Below are 18810 nucleotides of genomic sequence, written 5' to 3' on the forward strand. Positions count from 1 at the left end.
TATTACCCCGCTTTGGACCACTCCAGAGGACAAAATGGTGATCTGAGACTCTAAAATTGTTGGTAACGTCCAGATAACGCAGCAGAGCCCTGCGGACATCTAACTTTCTCAAATCCTTCGAAAGAGGATCCGACCTATCCAGATCGGAAAAGGATGGGAGTTCCACCGACTGATTCAAATGAAAAGAGGAAACTACCTTTGGAAGAAAGGATGGAACCATTCGCAAAGTAAGCCCTGAATCAGAAATTCTTAAGAAGGGCTCCCGGCATGACAATGTCTGTAGCTCAGAGGAAATCGCCACAAGGAACACCATTTTCAAAGTGAGGTCCTTCATTGTTGCCCTCTTCAAAGGCTCAAAAGGCGGCGCACACAAAGCCGAATGAACTACATTCAAATTCCAGGATGGACAGGGTGAACTCACTGGCGGGCGTAAATGCTTTGCTCCTCTAAGGAAGCGAGAAACATCAGAGTGCGCAGCCAAAGCCACTCCACTTATGGCCCTGCGCAAGCAGCCTAAAGCTGCCACCTGGACCCTCAAGGAACTACAGGACAAGCCCTTAGTTAACCCCTCCTGAAGGAACCCTAGGATATTTGACACGGACGCCCGGGTGGGAACAATACTACGGTCAACTCACCACGACTCAAAAACCTTCCAGTCACGCACATAAGACAGAGAAGTCGAGGCTTTGTCACTACCGCATCAGAGTAACCTTTGCTCTTTAGACGCTGCCTCTCAAACGCCATGCCGTTAGACAAAAGCGATCGACCTGGTCGAAACAGACGGGTTCCTGATGCAGCAGGTTCGGGAGGTACGGGAACCGCAGCGGACCCTCCACCGCGAGATCGACCAGATCCGCAAACTACGGCCGGCAAGGCCACTCAGGAGCCACCAGGATCACATCCGCCGGGTGTTTCTCTACTGCCGGAGCACTTTGCCAATAAGAGGCCAAGGAGGAAACACATAAAGCAGGACGGTCATCAGCCATGGCAGAACAAGAGTGGATGCAGCAGTTTCTGCGGTCACGAAGAAGACTACTATTCTGGTCACGGGGTCCACAGCCCTCAAGGACCTGCAGGATCGCAAGCTAGAGCTGCAGCTTATAAAGATCTTTGAGGTCTCTGCCCTGGGGTAAAGTCCACAGGAGGAGTAACTTTCAATCAATTTCCTCCTATACACCGGGCTTCGTGCTAACGCTCTGCGTCCACTGCAGATTATTCAAAACTCTGCAGACGCCCGCTCACTGGCGTTAGCTATCCGAAAACATATTACACCAGTCATATCTTTATACTGGCTCCCCATTCACTGACACATTCAGTATAAGCTTACAACAACACTATACTCTTTAACGAATAATCTCATCCTCTTGGGATGCTGCTCTGCTTTAGGTCTATACCCAACCATGCCCTCAGGTTTGCCAACTCATACCTGCTTGATATCCCCTCCCTTAAAATTCTCCACCTAGGCAAAGTCAGAGGTAGGGCATTTTCAGATGCCGGTCCTACACTGTGGCGCTCCTTGCCAATAGCCATACGTTCCAATAAAGATTTTACAACCTTCAAGAAAGCACTGAAAACACATCTATTTAAGCACGCATTTGAGCCTCCTGACCAAACATGTTTAGAGTTTATACCTCAGTGCCAAGAGTCACTAAGCTTTGCCAAGATATTTCATTTGTTTGTATCTGATAGCAACTGATTGTGTACTCATTGTATTTGTGTTTTTATTACTTCTGTAAACCGTACCCGGCTCCCAACTCCAGAGGGGTAGAAAACCAATACAATAAAATAAATAAATAAATAAACAAACAAATAAATAAATAAATAAATAAATAAATGGGAATGGTTATAAAATGCCCCCCAAACGAGGTCTCCCCAGAGATTTGTGCAGGTCCCTGGCTCCTGCCTCTCTGAACCAGCGTTTCTCAAGCACTGTGCCATGGCACACTGCTGCGCCTTCAGACCTGATCAGACGTGCCAAGGAAAAGTCGCCACTGCCTGAGGCTCCCATCCAGGCCAGCACCCGAGCTCTGCTCTCAGCACCTCACAGCAGCAAGAGACACCAGTGGCGTCTCTTAAACATGTCGGAGCTCCTTTCTAAGAACACAGGAAACCCGTCAAGCCCAGCCAGCATCCCGTTTCCAACAGTGACCAATCCAGGATACAGGTACCTGGCAAGTACCCAAACATTAAACTGATGCCATGCGACTAATGCCAGTAATAAGCAGGAGCTGTTCCCCAAGTCAACTTGACGTAGCAATTTATGGACTTCTCTTCAAGGAACTTGTCCAAACCCTTTTTTAAACCCAGCTAAGCCGACTGCCCTAACCACATTCTCTAGCAACAAATTCCAGAGCTTAATTGTGCATTACACGGGTAATCATGCAGGATGGTTCTTCTTCCTAGCTACAGCATGAGCCCTGGCATGTGACAATTATTAATGGGGGGCCTGCAGGTCATGGCTAGGCCCCTCTTTGTTTTGCACACATAGTGCTCACAGCACCTCCTTGTCTTCCCCTTCAGGTCCTTCCAGCCTCTGTTTTATCCCTAGGCTGAAGGAGACAGGGACAGTCTGCACTGAGCATGGGACGGGACTCACTCTGGATGCCACATGAGGCAGCCAAGGTAGCTTAGCAAGGCAGCTGCCACACCGATTCCTTCCATCTTCTGCACTTGTAAAGAGATGGAATTGAGTTCATGTGGGATTCTATACATTTTAGCATTAAAGTTCATTTCCCCAAACTCTGACTACCCTTCCAGTTTCTCCAAGTCCCCTTTCATATTTTTTTTTCCACCTCTCCCGGTGTGTCCTGTGTTACGGTGTGTCCGGTGTGTCTCATCTGTAAACAAGCAGACCTTCCCCTCAAGCCCCTCTGCAATGTTGTTGCTAAAGACGCTGAAACAAACGGATCCCGGCTCTGACCCCCAGGGGTTCCACATACAGGGGGTGCCCTTCTGTTGGACTGTCTTCCTATATTTGTGTCCATTTTTTCCAGAGCTGCGCTCCCTCCATCAGGTCAGGGCAGAAGGAGCTAAGGATGGGGAAAGCCTGAGCATTGCGAGCACACTGTAGGTTGGAGTTTCTTTTCAAAGCTGCAGAGCACTGGAAAAGGGCGAGGGGATGGGATGTACCTGAGTGAGAAAGTTGAAGGAGAGAAACTGTAGAATTTAAAGCTATAGGAGGACTACCTGATTGATTTACTAAACTTTTTTTTTTTTTATCCCGTAGAAAAAGCCTTACATGAAGTAGGCCCCGTGCCTGGTAACCAATGTCTCAGTCAATTTCCGTGCATTTGTTTCAAAGTGTTTGATTCTTTAAATTGTAAATATCTTCTGCTCCTGGCAAGCTTTCAACTTCCCTTTGAGCGTCTGTGTCATAAGGTCATGGGTGCAACGGCCTGTCCCAGAAACATTTTCTGCTTTCTCCATGAGGAGTTATCTTGTGCAGCGCTGGTGTGCTTCCAATAGGAGAACGAGCTGGTGGCCTAGAGTGCCACAGCTTGGGGGGAGGGAGGCATCAGAAGTGGGGGAGCCCATCCCACCTGCAGCTGAAGAGCGCAGGAGCTGCCGCCATAGGGAAGTCTTGCTTGGGGGGAGGGGGTGCAAGTCCGATGGCCACCCAAGGTGCCTAATACCCCTGCACTGGCCCTGACCATGTCGGTGAAAGTCTGCATGGGGCTTTAAACTTCTGATCCGTTACACGACTGTAACATCCCTTTTCACATATCCTATGTTTGTTAAACCTAAATGAATAGAGGATCAGGTCTTGCTTCTGCGGGTACCAGGCTGCAAGCTCCTGTGGCATGTCCTGGCATACTTTGCAGCCTGGTATTTTGCAGGGTTTGAATTTCTATTTGAAGCTTGTTTCTTATGCAGAGATTATTGCTATCCATGATTCATTCTTTGGTAATAACGGCTGCAGGCCTTTTCTGAGTTTTCTTACTTTGTTTAGATTTAGGCTGTATGCTATCACAAGATGTGTCCTCCCTTTGTGTCCCCTGCAGTTTTCTTGAAGGTGATGTGAAGGTTATGGCCTTTTTATCCCTATCCTTGGGGGTTACAGCATATACAGGGGTACTGTGCGATTTTGTTGTGTTAATAGGGCATCAGGGTGCACAATTTCCAGACCATTTCATCAGGATGCTAAACTGGGACTTCAAAACTACCTAAGAACAGAAGGCATTTGAAATAAAAAAGATCGGAAACAAACAAACTCAGAGGGCCTTAACAGAGGCATTGACTTCCACATTCACTGGCAGATTAAGCAGCCTACTAAGATAGTGAGATACAGAGGGTGCCCATGTGAAGAGTTTCACACTCTACAGCCTGAGATTCCCATGCTAAAAAGTGCAAAGGGAGGGCAGTTCCCCCGACAGTCCCCAATCCCCCTTCTATCCCCACCCCTGACACCTGCAAGAGTGGGGCTGATATCGCATGGCCCCTGACATCGGCACACCTCTCCTGCCCCCAATCCCTTCCGCATCCTCTCCCCCTGAGTCACCGTTCGCCTCCTGCCAGTGCTGCCGCTGGCTCAACGTGGTGCTACCCAGCGGCGCGTCTTCGCAGTCCATCACGTTGAAAAGGGGCCACACTTACCATGGCCCAACTGCCTTGGTAAACTTAGCAATTCTCTTTGAATATGGTGCTAACATCTAATGAGCTCGTTAGTGACTTGTCTGCATATTTTGCCCGCACATGCCCAATTTAGCATGGGTTCTCGCCCCTGCTAAATCATCGGTGATTGGCCGGCTATTCAGGTGTTAGTAACCCTTGGTGACAGCAAAAGATTCTTCCTGTAGCTATAAATCCTATAGCACTCTTTATCTCCCTCAGATTTCTCACCCCAGCCAAACACGTCTACCTTCTCCACCCGCCACCCCCCCTCCTTTATTTTACAGCTATGGAAACAACACACTGATGCTGTAATCCAACCTCCAATTTACTTGTATAATTCAGGCAACATAAGCTGTCACTCATTCTACCTATTTACAAATGGCTAAACCGTGGCCAAAGGCAGCTTCTGCACATGGACTAAAATATTTATGGCGCCTCTACTCCCTAGGGGGTCATACCGACAGCAGGCAGCTTTAGCTGAAGTTGGACTAGTCCAATGGACTGAACCTGTCTTCAGAGAATAGAAACCCTCACCAAAGCTGGGAGAAGGTGGCCCTGCCATAACCTTCACCAGGGGGCCTCAGGGGTTGCTCCCAATTACACATAGTGCGACCCCCAAGAATGTCTCACATCTCCCATACAGACCCGTCAGGTCTGCCCACTGCCCAATTAAGGGAGTGGAGCTCTCAAAAGCTGCCCACAAATATCTTTTTATTGGGTGAACGAAATAAGTCGCCTACAGATTGTTTGCTGAGTTTTATTTCTACGCATCCGAGTGTATTAATGACAAACACACAACTTTATTAAAAGCAGAACAGAAATTATTCCTTTTGTGTCTTTATTCATGACAATCTGTGACACTGACAGCGCAGAAGTGTCTGTACGCGTGTGATGCTGACAGTGCACAAGTGTTTGAATGTGTGTGACACTGACAATGCAGGAGAAGTTTTGATATGTGTGTGACGCTGATTGTGAAGAAGAAGATTTTGTACATGTGCGATGCTGACAGTGCAGAAGAAATTTCTGTACGTGTGTTGATACTGACAGTGAACGAGAAGCGTCTGTACGTATATGATGCTGACAGTGCAGAAGAAATTTCTGTACATGTGTTGATACTGACAGTGCAGGAGAAGCGTCTGTATGTATATGATGCTAACAGTGCAGGAGCAGTGTCAGTACAAGTGTAACACTGACAATGCAGGAAAAGATTCTGTACATTTGTGACACTGACAGTACAGGAGCAGTGACAGTGTGCGCACAACACTGACAGTGCAGGAGAAGTGTCTGTACGCGTGTGATGCTGACGGTGCAAGAATAGTGTCTGTGTGTGTATAACGCTGACCGTGCAGCGAAAGTTTCTATACATGTGTGATGCTGACAATGCAAGAATAATGTCTGTGCATGTCTAATGCTGACGGTGTAGGATACGTTTCTGTATGTATGTCACGCTAACAGTACAGGAAAAGTTCTGTACATTTGTGATGCTGGCAGTGCAGGAACAGTGTCAGTGTGCATGTGACACTGACAGTGCAGAAGTTTCTGTACACGTGATGATAGTACAGGAGAAGTATTTTACATGCGTGACACTGACAGTGCAGGAGTACTGTCAGCATGCATGTGACAACAGTGCAGGAGCAGTGTCAGTGCACGTTTCACAAAGATAGTGCAGGAGAAATGTCTGCATGCGGGTGACTGAGTGCAGGAGCAGTGTCTGTATAGATATGATGCTGAAAATGTAGGAGCAGTGTCTGTACATGTATAACGGACAATGCAGGAGCAGTGTTTGTATGCGTGTGATGCTGACAGTGCAGGCCAAATGTCTGTACGTGTGTGACACTGACAAGAGTAGGAGGCATGTCTGTACGTGTGTAACACCATTACCACAAGAGTGTCTGTACGCATGTGATGCAGACAGTGCAGACGAGTGACGATGAAAGTTCAAGGAGTAGTGTCTATACGTGCGAGTGCATGATTTTGAGAGAGTAGGAGCAGAATTTGTGTATATGTGTGAAACTGAGAGTGCAAAAGCAGTGGGTGCGAGTGCCCTGGCTTCTCAGAGCTCAATTCATCCTATCAGGATTTCTATAGGCAGAATCTGAAGCAGTCATCAGAAACTACACCACAATTTAATTACACAGCAAAGCCATGCAAGCACAGTGCTACCAACAAAATCAATGGAAACAGTGCAATCTTCAGCTCTGGCCTACCGAAGCAATCAGCACATGTCTGGCACAAGGCCTACAACAGAAGTGGTTCAAGTAATCAATCATATGGGCAATGACATTATTATTTAATAAGAGACATCAGCAGCAGCATCTACAGGCTGCACATTTTTAGTACTAAATGTGAAATATTCCTGCTGCCCAGTCACCATTTGCCACCAGTGAAGCGGAACCAGTGGCTCGGGGCCTCTGATAGGATGAGCCTCTCCCTCTGACATTATAAGTTGAGTCTGTGTCCTTTTTACGCCAGGCGACAGGATGCAGTGGCCAACCAAGAGCTCCCCAACACCGGCAAGAACACTGGGAGCGGATAAATAATTGGTTTTAAAGGGAGGGGTGTGATCAGCTTCCTCAGCAGACACTGATATGCACCTGCAAGCGGATGCACACACACCCCCCCCCCGACCCCCACCTGCCCCGCAAACTCCTTGCTCCTAGCTCACAAAAGCACAGCATTGCCCCCTCCCCAGAAAGAGCTCCTGTCTAATCCTTTCAATTTAACCCCCAACCCTCAATTACCCGCATTTGTTACCATGGTAACTAATCCCTGCGCCAGTTTCCATAGTAACTCTGGTACTGATTGAGAGCGCGGAGACATGGATAAGAAAGTGTGGGGAAGGATGCAGGGGGTGGAGGGAAGGCCATGCCTTCATGCCCTTTCCTGAAAAGGTGGCAATGTGGGGGAGGGGTTGTCACAGGGAAGGACCTAGGAGTCCACAGATCCAACGGGGGAAGAAGCAGGACGGGCCCAGCCTGACCCGGGGTGGGAGATCTCTTTCAGATCCTGTGTGGACACCACCCGGCTATGGGAGGGGGAGGGCATGAGAGGTTGCCCCCTCCTCTGAGAACAAGCCGACGAGCGAGAGGATCAGAACACCCACAAGGAAAGCAGAAAATGGAGTGGGGCGACATCTTCTACTCCATCTGAAAACCCAGTTACTGTGACAGGGTCTAAACCGCAGCCCTCGAATGAAAGAGCAGCTCTGCAAAGACCTGCAGCTTTCATCGGAGGCAACTTTGCTTTGCTTCCCCCTCCATTAAGAAACTCCACTGAAATTAAGAGAACTGCTCTATAAGAGAGGGCAGTGGGTCTTGGGTAATAGATGAGCTTCTGCGACCACAAAAGGTCCCTTTGGTTTCTTTGTTGATCAGGAGCTATTAAAGCTCCAGTTTTTCCAGCTAGTAGCATCTGACTGCAGTGGTTATGGAAAGTCTGCACCCCCTTGACCGGTTCTCACACTTTGTTTTGTCAGTGCATCACACTGGCATACATTTGGAGGAGATTTTTCTACCTATCAACACTTCATGTGCCATACCTTTCAAGGCCAGAAACGTGTGACTGGGGGACAAAACATGAAGGTATGGAAAACCAAAACTGAAATCCAACAAGGGGGCTAAGTCTCTGCCTCCCTGAGTCACCTCTGCCAGTCTGTTGGGCTAGGGTTTCAGATTTCTTAATATTAGACCAATCTTCTCTGCAAAACTGTTCAAGCTCTTTCAAGTTCCTGGGGAGCACTGACGGCCGACAATCTTCAGGTGATGCCACAGATCTGGCCATGCCCTAAGGACGCCCACCTTGAATCCCTTTTGATGTGTGCACAGGTGCACCCAGGGGATACTGTAGCTATCTGCATAGTTGCCAGCTCTCTGGGTGCAGTTCATTCCGAAGCAACACCAATATTGAGCAAACTCCTTTCTTGCGTAATCTGTGTTGAGCTCAGCTCCTGTGGTAAAATGTTTGTGGTCTGGCAAAACTAAAATAGAATTTGCTGGCCCGAATGCAAAGTGTCACATCTCGTGCAAACCCAGCGCGGCACATTACCCGGAGAACACCAGCCCTGCTCTGACGCATGGTGGCAGCCTCATGCTGTGGCGATGTTTCTCATCGTCAAAGACTGGGGCACTTGGCAGGATGGAAGGGGCAGTGAACGGAGAAAAGCTGGCTACGCTCTGCAAGAAAGGTGAAACTGGGATGGACATTCACCCTTCAGCAGAACAGTGACCCAAAGCAACACCGGAGTGGCTAAGGAAGCAAAGAGTAACTGTCCTAGAGTGGCCCAGTCAGACCCCTAACCTCAATCCAACGGGACATTTCTGGAGGGTCTGGGATATTCTTGCACATGCACATTTTGACCTGGAGCTCTTTCAAAGTTGCCACTGGCCTCTTGCTGCCACCCTGATCAGTCCCCTTCTTGCCTAATCTAGGCAGGGTCTATGCGGTGCTTTCCACCTTCCATGTCTTAATAATCATTCTGATTTATGTATCAAGGGCTATTCAAGCACTTTCCAGTTTTCCGATATCCATCCCCAGATCTGTGCTGTTCCCACAGCTTTATCCTGGAGTTCTTTTGACAGCTCCTCGATGCTCTGCCCAGAAGAGAGAAGCAGCAGGAACTGCTGAATTTATCCTGTCACATGTAACTCGGGCCAATTCACTTGGTGCATGCTTTTGAAAGTGATTGGTTATACCAGAGTTTTATTTAGGATTGCTATAGAACTGCATGGGAGGGGGTGTGGACACTTAAAACCATGAAATAGCTTGGTTGGATATTTCTAAGGAATTCTGGAACATATTTTTGACCTCACAGTTGTGGGTAGGTTGTGAGGCTACAAGGAGCAAACACTGGTTTACCTCCAGGCCAAAAGGCAACTAAAGGTGAACATTTTGGAAGCAGATACGGACTTTCTGTAGCCACTGTATGAATAATGCCCTGCTGGAGGAGGATTAGATCCCTCAACTGGACTGTGGGGAGGGGATGACAGGGGAGGGAAAACTGCTTATAGAAAGGGCGAGTGTCTCATGGAGTCCCAGGCATTACATAGTCGCAGGACTGGCCTTCTCATGAGGCCACCAAGAAAAGAAAGAGCTGGCCTGAGCGGAGCCTCCGGCTTTGGCTGTCTGTACCTTACACATGGATGGCCACATGTGCCAGCAGCGAGTCAGCCATTGATGCAGCCGTTCCATCAGCAGGAAGTACAGAGCTGCACACAACCATGTCAGGATCCATCCAGATGAGAGGAACCTGGATTTACAAAAACTACAAGATATAATAATTCTTCTTTCTGAGAGCTGTACTACTGCCGGGAGCCTCAACCCATCCAGAAGAGGAGCTCTCCAGAGATCCAGCCCAAGTGATTCCAAGATAAGGGAGAGGCAGAGCAGAGGCTCCGGCAATCCACCTGCAGGAAATGGAGCATCTGAAGCAGGGGAGGGGAGAGATGGACAGGAAAAGAGGGATCAAAGATTCATAGGGGCTAGAAAGGGAGAAAGAAAGACGAGGAACGAGGGGGAGGAAGACATGAGGGAAGAGAAAACAAGGAAACATTCAGGAAAGAGAGGGTTGAATCTAAGACGGAGAGAGAGAAAACTGTGATCGCAATGTGAGAGGCCGTGGGTTCTAGATTTACCCTCTCACCATAACATCAGCGGGTAAGAGATGCCATACTAAAGGACGGGGAGAGAGGAGCGGGTCCCTGAGGCTGAGGTGTGGGCGTGCTATGCTATCCGATGCTGCTCACAGCTGAGCTTTCCTTCCCCTTCTCCCTGACAGAGGCGGCAAAGGCCAGGCTCGTGCATGATCTGTGCTCCTTAGTACACAGAAATATACAGGCCCTGCTCCCACAATCACTAATAAATCAGATAGGCACTGCCCTGCACCCTCCCCATTCCCCTAGGATAGGCCATACACTGAGAACGGCTTAAATCTGTAAATGTGAAGGAAGTGCAACCTGCCCCCTCCCCCTCCCCCAGCCCCATCCTGGGCTCAGTCCCCAGACATCCCCTGACCACAAACGCATCCTCTTTTCTTTCTCTACTCCCCTGACATTTTCCATCCCCAACCCCCAGGGGCCCCTTTTCTCAGGAGACCCAGGAGCAATCTTCGGAAATATTTCTTTCCAGAGAGGGTGGTGGATTTGTGGAACAGCCTCCCGGTGGAAATGGTGGGGACAGAAACAGTACCTGAAGTCAAGGAAACTGGCTGGGGTAATCATGGGGGCTCTCTGAGGGAGTGGTAGGAATTATAAAGCTAAATTAACTGGGTAGATGGACAGGCTGGATGGGCCATGTGGTCTTTTTCTGCCATCATGTGTCTTTCTTTCTATATGTTCTCTTCTTTGGTTGTCCCCCTCCTCAGTGACCCTCCATCCCCAGCATCTCTCCCACCCACACACACAGTCCTCCATCCCCAGACCCCAACAGCTCAATTTTCAAGGTCCCCCCTTTCTCTACCCCACTTACTCTCTCCCAGCTCCCACCAGAGTCCCTTTTTCTCCGTACCCTCTTTTCTCTCCCCCAGTAGTCCTTCATTCCCAGACCCCCCTCACCCCCCCCCCCTCCATAATATCCTCAATGGTTTTCCATCCTTCCAGCTTCACCCCAGTGCCCCAGCAGTCCTTGAGCACCCTTGGTCCTTGACCTCTCTCCCCAATGATCAACAATTCCTCTCCCTCTTTTCCTCCCTGGCCGGCAAAGCACAGCAGACGTGGTTACTGAAGCTCTCTCAACAGCCATCTCCAGTGGTGATTTTCTGCTGGGTCACCAACCTGGAAGCTTTCTGTACTTTACTTCTTTTTCCCCACTGAGAAAAAGCAGATGCCGCTCTGGACTCAGTCTGGGCCTCTCTCCTCAGAGGGGTGGTGAATCTGCCTGCGACACTTTTAAAGGGGAGGGGGGTGGGGCAGATTAGACCACATCACTCTTCTCCTTGGCCTCCTCATTGGCAGGGGCCTGGAATTAACCGCACCACCCTCTCTCCGTAGCCTTGGCTGCACAGCCCACTCTGCCTCCTTGTGGGGCTCAGAATTAACCCACTTAGTCCCTTCTACCCCAAGGTCTTGAAAAAGGTACTGGAACATTCTTCTGGATCATTCTATCAGAAAGTATATAAAATATAGATACACGCTGCCCCACCCACACCCCAAGGCTCAATCTTTTATTTTCTCTGTCTTTCCCTTCCCATCAAATCAGCCACATAAATATCTTTCTTCACTCCCAAACTTGTAGGGTATTGCATGTATTGTACATAAATAAATACACACCTGCATGTGTCTACCTTACAAGTGATACTGTGTGCATACACATAATCTAATGACTGTGTGCAAGTCATAGCCACACACAGAGACCTTATGCTACCCCTTCGCCATCCTCCAAACTGGCAGAAGTGAGTATATTATGTTAAGACACCACCTCTGCCCCTCCCATCTATTTGAAAGAATGTATAGTATAAATACTTCAAGTGATTCATTTCTAATCCCTCTTCTCCTGTACATAAGATATGCCATACTGGGTCAGACCAAGGGTCCAACAAGCCTAGAATCCTGTCTCCAACAATGGCCAATCCAAGTCGCAAGTACCTGCAAGTACCCAAACATTAAATGCATCCCAAGCTACTAATGCCGGCAACAAGCAGTGGCTATTCCCTTTTGATTAATAGCAGTTTATGGACTTCTCCTCCAGGAACTTATCCAAACCTTTTTTAAACCCAGCTACACTAGTTGCCTTAACCTCATCCTCTGGCAACAAATTCCAGAGCTTGATTGAGCGATACCTATCCACAGCACACCTCACAAATATTACTGTTATAAACAGATGATATATCAATATATTACTAGGTACTCCTTGCCAGATAAAACAGGTTAGATATTTCAGACACATAGGGACAGTAACTTTAAAATGAGTGTGGAAGCTGAAATTTTAAATCGTGCACACAATTGTGTACGTATGATTTAAAATATGCCCATTGCACGTATATGTGCTCCTAATTTTAAGCAGTTACTCGAGCAAACGTAGTTCACATATCTTTCTTAGGACTTTGTCGGCTTTAATGCGCGCAAGCCATCAGATTTTAAATTAAACTCACATGAAGGACATTCCCAGTTTTACCAATTATTCCATTAGTTTGCCCAGTCCATCTCGAGGTCATCCAGATCCTCACATTCTTCAGCTTGCACACCCCCCCCCCAATTCACCCAGACCCTCACCCAGTCATTTTAATTCTAAACAGAGATGTATGGAGACTTCCACCTCATCAAGAGCAGCAGTAGATATACACGGCTAACAACCTGCTGCGCACTGCGGCCACCGGATTTAAAATTTGGATTTACTCATGTAACTTTTGGTCCCGCCCTAGAACGCCCCTGACACACCCCAACTCCATGTCCCCCCTTGATTTTTTTACTCGCACACACACACACATAGGCACGTAATTTACAGCTTTTAAAATAAGCATTACTTGTATGCGCGTGGCCCAGATACTTGTGCACATGGGCTTTTTAACGCGAGCAATGCTTTTAAAATTCACCCCAAGAGTACAGCCATCCCTCCAGAAGTGCAAACATTACAGACCATTAAAACTGCGGTGTATATAGCCTCTTGAGATGTGCAAGGGTTACCATATATAATTTGTATGCAGCCTTTCTTCCCTCGGAAGTAAAAGAGATGTGTATTAGAAGTGCAGAAAACAGTATACATAAGGGGTTACTAAATGCATATTGCAGATGCAGGGTATAGGGGCCTATCTAGATGTGTTTTTACCATATATATGTCAGATGCAGGGAGACAAACTGTGTGCCACAGTACATATATACATGGGAAGCTAATGTCGTCATGGGGCTGGATGTAAGGGGACCTCATCCCTCTCCTGCCCTCCTTGGATTGGAGCCAGCTTGGGTCCGATCCATTTATCCCGGGGATCCCCGCGCCCCGCACTCACCTCCTTGGTGCTGATGTTGCCCCGCACGTACTTGCCCGCACAGGGAAGGGGAAGCTGCAGAAAGCCGAGGAGAAGCAGAAAGGAGACGGCGGCCAGCTCCATGGTTCCCAGCGCAGGCGCGCGCCCCCGCCTCCCCACTGAATGAAGGACCAGGTGCGCGGCGCGCTCCCGATTAAAGCGGCAGGAACCTCTCAAAGACCACGGCTCAGCCGTCAGCCGCACTTCAATACGCAGGCGGCAGGACTGCCGGAACAGGACGCAGCAACCTTCCCAGGGGCTGAAGGGATCGCGCGGGTCGCCCTCACCCACCTACACATCCCCAGGAGAGCAGGCGCAGTGGGCCGATTCCAGGCCCCTGTACTATTGATGGGGGTAGACTTGGAGGCTTGAGGACCACTGCAGAGTGGAGATAGGGAATGGGACTGGGAATGCGGAACCACTGCGGAGAGTATGGGAGATGTGAGGCCACTGTGGGAAGCAGTATGAGAGAAGATAAATGAGCAGGATGAATGAGGCTGGGTGGAGCACTACGGAAGAATGAATGAAGCTGGGGAGGAGCATTGGGGGAGGAAGACGAATGAAGCTGAGAGGAGTGCTAAGGAAGAGTGAGTGAAGCTGGGGGAGTGCTGGGGAGAGGATGAGTGAGAGAGCATTGGCAGAAAGAGGGAGAGATGGGGAAAGATGAATATATAAACAGCATCCAAGCCGTACAGAAAGATTTCCAGACTGGCAAAGCAGATTAGGCACAAGGCGAAGACTATTGCCTTTTCAGAAGTATTACCTCTTCATGGAAAGGGGAAGGAGAGACTAAGCATGGCTCAAAACCTGGTGTAAGGAAGAAGGTTGTGGATATATTGAGGGCTGGGGCCAAGTACGGAAAAGTAAAAGGCTCCATGTCAAAGATGGCTTACATCTGTCTGTCAAAAAAGTAACCAGGTGAATTAGACATTACTCGCAACAAACTCATAACAATCAATACTCAATGAAAGTAATTCCTCAAAAAGTCACTATTTTTAATTTAAAAAGAATATCTATTAGACAAGCTAATACAACAATACTCATGTATCTTAAAACATATATATCAAAAGACATTATGCATTAAAAAAACCCTTCATTCGCACCAACTTACATTCTTCAGACCCATTCACCACATCCATACAATTCATAAGACAAAAGATTCAATAGTGAGATTCAAAATCTCTCAACTAATGACGGTTTGGGGTTTTTTTGGGTTTTTTTTTACAAAACTTCAATACTGTTTCCTATTGGTTATAGGGGAGGGGGAGGTGTGGGATGCTATAACTACAGGAAGATATATTGTGTTTTGACAGAATACAGGGGTAACCTGCACAGAATGGCAGTTACTACCCTTAACAGAACACATAGGGGTAACCTGCATGGCGCGGCAGTTACTACCATATTCAAATTGCTGGACAGACTGGATGGACCATCTGGTCTTTAATTGCTGTCATTACTATGTTTCTTTTTATTTATTTCACATCTCTTGCCTTTACCTTTAAACTTCAAAGTGAATTACAATCTTAATCAAATACAAATAAAACATTTTAACAATTAAAAACACAAGAGTCCCAAATCCTATTCCACCCATTTCCCAAACAGTCAAAATGGAAAGAACCAGGAAAAGGATTACTAAACTTTCTAAAGGAAGAAAAATCCCTTCAACAGCAAAGGTGGATAAATAGTTTTAGTTTTGGTAGTTATTTGAATATTTAACACTGTGCAGTATTAAATTCTTACATTTCTTGAACAATTTTAGATTTCAGCAGTTTACAATGTAAAACCCATGAACAAACATTACAAATATTAACAATCCAGAAAAATAATAGCCCATTTGTCCACCACCCTTTCTAAAATATCCCTCTCCTCCATCACCCTCCCTCCCCCTCCCCACTGTTATGCTCAGGCTGTGAACCCTTGGACCGGTGGGAGGATGGGATACCTAGGAGGTGGATCCGTAGGTTCTCCCGTCAGGTGGCAAGGCTGTACAGAAGATGCGACCAGCTGACCCTCGGCACTGGAGACTGCGGCGGCTGTGGAGACAGACGAAGAGTCGTGACGTCAAGGAGAGGAACTGTGTCTTCGCCACTGGAAGCCCGTGGTCCCCCCAGGAGGAGCCCATAGAGACCCGGGCTGCTGGGACTTAGGTGGACCTTTGAGAGGTCAAGGCGTCGAGAGAATGGTGCAAGGGCTAACTGGAGCTTCACCCCTGGAAGCCCGCGGTCCCCCCGGGAGGAGCCTGTAGGGACCCGGGCCGCTGGGACTTAGGTGGGCCCTTGGAGACGAGGATCCAGAAGAAGTCCGAGGTCAAGTGCCAGAGGGTCGTCGCTTACCAGTCCGAGGTCACACACCAAAGGATCGCCACTTGCCAGTCCGAAGTCACACACCAGGAATCACCGCTAGCCAGTCCGAAGTCACACACCAGGAATCACCGCTTGCCAATCCGAAGTTCGGAACCAGGAATCACTGAGACGAGACAGGAATCAAGGAGCAAGGATTCAAGTACAAGAACTCACCGAAGCAAGCAGACCTGACTACGTGGAACATTGCCAAGTCAAGGAATGAGCAGAGGAAGCCTCCTTTTATACTTCCTCTGCTCTGGCTCATTGGAAGCAGCTGTAGGTAATTAAAGGGCTTAGGTCCCTTTAATTCTAGTGAGGAGGCGCGGCCTCACGCCTAAGATGTGGCGGCCATCTTGGATTCCCAGCCCACGGGGGAAGCTGCCAGACGCTGCGAGGAGGGATCAGGGACGGCTCCAAAGCCCGGAGACCCCTGCGGATGCCTGTGCCGGCGCGCGGAGGCCCACAGGCCCCAGTACTTGCAATCCACCCGACCTGCTGTGGCGGCCCGTCGGCCCAGTCAGGTAGGGGGACGCAGTTGTGGCCATCCGCGACCGCACAACACAACACCCACAAGTTCCCATATTCAATTCAATACCACTCAATTTTTAATGAGCTGATTTCCCACCCACCAGAGGGATTCGATATGCTGGGGCAGGTTAAAGTGTTTTTATGGATGTGTGTATTAAGGTGTGGATGGTTGGTGAATGTAGAAGTATTTTGTGTGTATGAATGGGTGTGTAATTTAATGGGTGTTTTTAGGGGTTGATTATGTTGAAATATAACAATAATTAAGGTTAATTAATGTTAAATTAAAATTGTTAAATCATGAATTAATGAGAATTGATGTGAATTGATCTGAGAACTCATTTTTTGATATGGTGAATAAAGAAGTTCATTGAAATTGATATATGTGCTTGCCTCTTAAAGTCTGTTGCCATAGGTTTGTTAATTTTGTGCATGCCAATAAAGGGATAAGCTGTAATATATAGCTAGCACTTTCTAGAGGCTATCAACAGGCATAAGATCTCTTCTTGTGCCAAATTTCCCAAGGACACCTTAGATTTCAAATCATCCAGCTCAAACCCTGTCCAATGCTGACTAGGCAAGGGTCAATACCACTGTTCCAGCAAATTATATAGCCGCTAAATAGTAACCCTGAAAATCTAGCATTCTTGCTTCCCTCTTCCTGTACAATTTTTTATTGTTTAAGGTTATATGTGTAATAACTGTTGCATCATCTGCTTTAAAACTTAAATGAGACATTTGGATGGCCTATTTTAGCTAACTGACATTTATCTCAGGGTGAGCAAAGCTCGCAGGTCTGGATATCCTTGTGAATGTAATGGGGAAAAAACAAAACTGGCTCAATTCTGTCCTAGAGAACACAGAGTCACTTCTCAGACCTCTCCAGAAATTATACTTATCCCATTTAGTTTTCAGAATATCCTTAACAAATGTGCTTGAGATAAATTTACATATATCTGAGACCTCGTGTATGCAAATCTGTCTCATGCATATTCATTGTTGCTATTCTAGAAAAAAGACTGATTAGGTGTGCCTCCAGAACAGGGTCAAGAGCCATTGTGGTAACCCAACCACCAGTATGCTTCCGATTATAGGAAAGGGACACTCTCCCCAGTAACCCAGCAGCTGACATTCTCCTCAGTAAAAGGATTTGGCACCCAGCAAGTCAGTAAAGGGACAGACAGCTGGCCAGCATGCTTATTAAACTAATGAGGTCTCATGAAAACTGTAATTAATAACAACAGCAAAGCGCCACAAAGCTGAAGTTGGTTCCCTATTCCCAGTTCCTGGTTCCCTCTTCTGTTTCTGTACTCATGATCATATTTCCCTATTTTTTAATTGTAACTTTGGGATAAAAAATGCTCAGACCAACCAAATACACCTCCATGAAATCCTAATTTTTATGCACTGTGCATTTTTTTTAATTGGCCCCTTTAAGCATGGGTTTTCACCCACTCTTGTACCTTTTATTCCTCCTCATCCTGCCAGACCAGTTCAGACAAGTGGGATTTGCCCCTTTATCAGCAGATGGAGGCAGAGAGCAGCTCTTTGCATTAGTCTACATAGTCTAATATGGCAGCAGAAGCCATCAATAGTTCTCTACATCCAGCAGATGGTTTGAACTGGTCTGGTCAGCAGGAGAAGAAGAAAGAAAGGTTCCTGGGGCAACAGCCTGGCAAAGGTTGACTTCCCTAGTGGTAGCCAGGACTAAGTCAGGGGAAATCTGGGCAGTAGTCTGGTTGGGCTGATCTTTCTTCCCCAAGGGGAATAGGGTCTCTGCAGAGCCAAGTAACCAACAGGCAGAGAAAGAAGTCTACTCAGCCTGAGCTCAGCTCTCCCTGGCTGAGAACAGGAATGGGTCCCGGCTATGGGGAAAGAGCGCTAAAGCCTTCAGTGCCGAGGTTTTCTTGACCTGCAACTGCTAATTTGAATTTAGGTCCACGCCACTCAAGACTACCAGACTGAAGGCACTCTACAGAGGAAGGGACCACACGGTATCACCTCAGGAGGCAAGCTTTGCTACAAAGACATCTGGTCTTTCCAATATCTCCTTTCCAACTTTCCTCTTTTCTTTTTACTCACAGGCAATCCCTAGAAGGGAAATGCATGTCCACCATCTTCTGAAGACAGAGAATACTGGTGGGCTAATGTTGGGGTGGGACTATATAGCCATGATGTCAGCTTTTTCTCTGTCTCCATCTGCTGGCAGAGCTGCATAAGCCACTTGTGAGGATTGATCTGCCCTTACTAGAGGAAAGGAAATTATCAGGTAAGTAGCAATTTCTCCTTCTGCATTCTCAACAAAGCTAAAAAAAAAAAAAAAAAGTCGCGGTAACGGGTACTTCCCAGCTTGCGGCAGTGACTCATTCCTTGCAGCTG

General features: G+C 47.6%; 1 protein-coding gene across 1 annotated transcript in view; it reads right to left on the reverse strand.

The window, feature by feature from the left end:
• Positions 1-13779, reverse strand: part of TMEM145 (transmembrane protein 145) — a 48461-nt gene extending 34682 nt beyond the window's left edge. The window contains exon 1 of the mRNA XM_029576897.1: positions 13547-13779. Coding sequence (XP_029432757.1) covers positions 13547-13648 — 102 coding nt within the window. The 5' untranslated portion in view covers positions 13649-13779. The remainder of the gene's footprint in view (positions 1-13546) is intronic.
• Positions 13780-18810: the final 5031 nt, after the last annotated feature.

This window comes from Rhinatrema bivittatum, chromosome 14 (assembly GCF_901001135.1).
Source record: "Rhinatrema bivittatum chromosome 14, aRhiBiv1.1, whole genome shotgun sequence".
Classification (NCBI taxonomy): domain Eukaryota; kingdom Metazoa; phylum Chordata; class Amphibia; order Gymnophiona; family Rhinatrematidae; genus Rhinatrema; species Rhinatrema bivittatum.